General features: G+C 54.2%; 1 protein-coding gene across 1 annotated transcript in view; it reads right to left on the bottom strand.

Moving 5' to 3' along the window:
* The window catches only part of LOC119577707 (extensin-like), a 49,530-nt gene that overhangs the window by 13,253 nt on the left and 33,777 nt on the right, over positions 1 to 2,500 (bottom strand). The window contains exon 4 of the mRNA XM_037925261.1: positions 118 to 329. Within this exon, the coding sequence (XP_037781189.1) occupies positions 118 to 329 (212 nt within the window). The remainder of the gene's footprint in view (positions 1 to 117; positions 330 to 2,500) is intronic.

Genomic DNA, 2,500 nt, shown 5'->3' with positions numbered 1-2,500 from the left:
CCATACAAGTGAATAAATATGGCATTCAAAAAGAGCCATTGGAGATCGCAAAGGAATCTGAAAAGCCTAACGCTGGCGGAAACGACAAGTTGTTTGACCTCTTGTGTATTTATTTACTTCTGTGTAAATTTTGCGTGCGTTGTCGGGCGTGGGAATTGCGGTTTGCGGGCCCTGGCTAGTGTCGCAGGCTTCGCGAGGTCTCATTAAAGGGCTTGGATCACACACGTCGTCTTCGTCAGAGCTGTCGTAGGTGCGGTAGTCCGTCGGCCGCGAGGGTGTGGTGTGTTGTGGTTGGTGTCCGGGCTTGTGACCTGCTGGTTGTGGTGGGTCTGGGGGGGGGAGATGTCGAGGCGCAGGGCGGTGTGTTTGGGTTGTTGTGGTTGTGGTTTGGGAGAGAGGGGGGGGGGAGGAAGGCTCAGGGGGAAAGGGAGTAGAGGAGACAGGCCACAAACACCGATACTGGAGGAATTTGGGGGCGTCATTTTTATTTATTTTTTATTTTTTGCTTTCTCTCTCTCTCTCTCCCTCCCTCCCTCCCTCCCTCCCTTCCTCCCTCCCCCCCCCTCTCTCTCTCTCTCTCCCTCTCTCTCTCCCCCTCTCCCCTCTTCTTTTCTTTCTTTCTCTCTCTTTTCTTCCTGATCCTTGGTTTTTTCTTAAGGGTTTGGTTTTTTGTTTTTGGGTATTTCCCAAACATTACCTCCCCCGTTTCCCCCTGAGGCGCGGGGGTGGGGCCCGGGAGCGACTTTCAAAAAAAAAAGGGGATCAACAAAATTAAAATTGTTCAAAATTGCCCGCGGGGCCGCTGCTGTCCCCCCCGCCCCGCCCGCCACCTCCATTCCATCTAATATTCTCAGAGGGAATATCAGCGATGAATATCGATTGCATTTTCCCTTTTTAGCGGCTGAAAAATCTATCTTCATTTTTTCTCTCCCTTCCGACGGGCAGGTGGGGGGGACCTGCCCACCGTTAATTTTTGCAGACGTCGTGTCCCGTAATTCCTCTTCGCGGCCTACCGTCATGGAGGTCGTGTTCCCTCGTTCCGCCATGGGAAGGGAGGGAGGGAGGGGGGGAGGGAGGGAGGGAGGGAGGGAGGGGGGGGAAAGGGAGGGGGGGGGAAAGGGGGGAGGGGGGGGAGGGAGGGGGGAGGGAGGGGGGGAAAGGGGGGGGGAGGGAGGGGAGGGGGGGGGAAGGGGAAAGGGGGAGGGGGGAAAGGGAAAGGGAGGGAGGGGGACCCCGCTGAACCGCCGATCTCAACCCCTCGCTTCAAAAACAGTTTCTAAAAACCCCCTTCCCCCCTTCGATAGGGACCAATAGAGTTATCGATTCAAGTGAAGAGAAGGATATTTTTCTTCTTCTTCTTTAATCTGAAGAGAAAATTTTTTAGGGCCCACTTATTAGGGGTTTTGAGGGGGGAATCGAACCCCATCTCAAAAATTTTCCAGAGGAAAATTGGCGAGACTGGCGGGGTTTCGGCCGTCGTGGGTCGGTATGCCCCCAAATGGCCCGAAAAAAAGCCCAAAACCCCGCAGTCTTCACGCACATGGAGGCAGATGAACGCACACTGATACAAGACACACACACACACTCAGATACAAACACACACACCCGCACACAAACACAAACGCACACAAAAACCCCTTACACAAAAAAATACGCTATAAAACCATACAAAATGAAAATACAAAAAAGATACAAATCCCAAAACATACACACACCACACACAAAACACACCACACACCCCACACCCCACACACACCACTCACACCCCACACACACACACAAAAACCACACCCCAACACCCCAAAAAACACCAACAAAACAAAACACACAAACCCCACAAATAAAACACATAGAAACACAAAGTACACATAAAATTCCCCCCCCCTCCCCCCCCTCAGGTATTTCCCCCCCCCCCCCCCAGGGGATCCTTGAAAGGAAGCCCCAAGAAGGAGGAGCAGGATCCCCGGGCCCCCCGGGCCCGGCCGAGGATTCTGTTACATAAAACCCCTTTCCCCTCCCCCCCGGGCCTTCCCCCCCTCCCTCCCTCCTTCCCTCCCTCTCTCTTCCTGCTTTCTACTCCCTCCTTGCCTTCCTCCCTCTTCCTGCCTTCCACTCCCCCCCTTTCCCCCTTTTTTTTCTCCCTCCCTCTCTTCCTCTCATTCCCTCCCTATTTCACTCCCTCCCTCTCTCTGTTTTTCCAAACCCCCTCCCTCTCCCCCCCCCCCCCCTTCCCCCCCTTTCCCCCTTGTTGGGGCCTCGGGGGAAAAAAGGGGAAAAGGGCAGAGGGGGAAATTGGGAGAAAGGGGGGAGGGAAAGAGAAAGGGAAAAAACAAAGGGGGGGAGGAAGAGAGGGGAGAGGGGGAGAGAGAGGGGGAGAGGGAGTAGAGAGGGGTAGGGGGGAGAAGAAAAAGGGGGAGAGAGAAAAAAGGGGAGAGAAGGAGAAAAGGGGGAAATCCCCCCAAATCCCCTCATTCCAAAAAAATAAACTCGAGGGGAAAAA

The sequence above is a fragment of the Penaeus monodon genome, chromosome 10, assembly GCF_015228065.2.
Source record: "Penaeus monodon isolate SGIC_2016 chromosome 10, NSTDA_Pmon_1, whole genome shotgun sequence".
NCBI lineage: Eukaryota > Metazoa > Arthropoda > Malacostraca > Decapoda > Penaeidae > Penaeus > Penaeus monodon.
The sequence above is the reverse complement of the archived record's forward strand: the minus strand, read 5'-3'. Positions and strand labels throughout refer to the sequence as shown.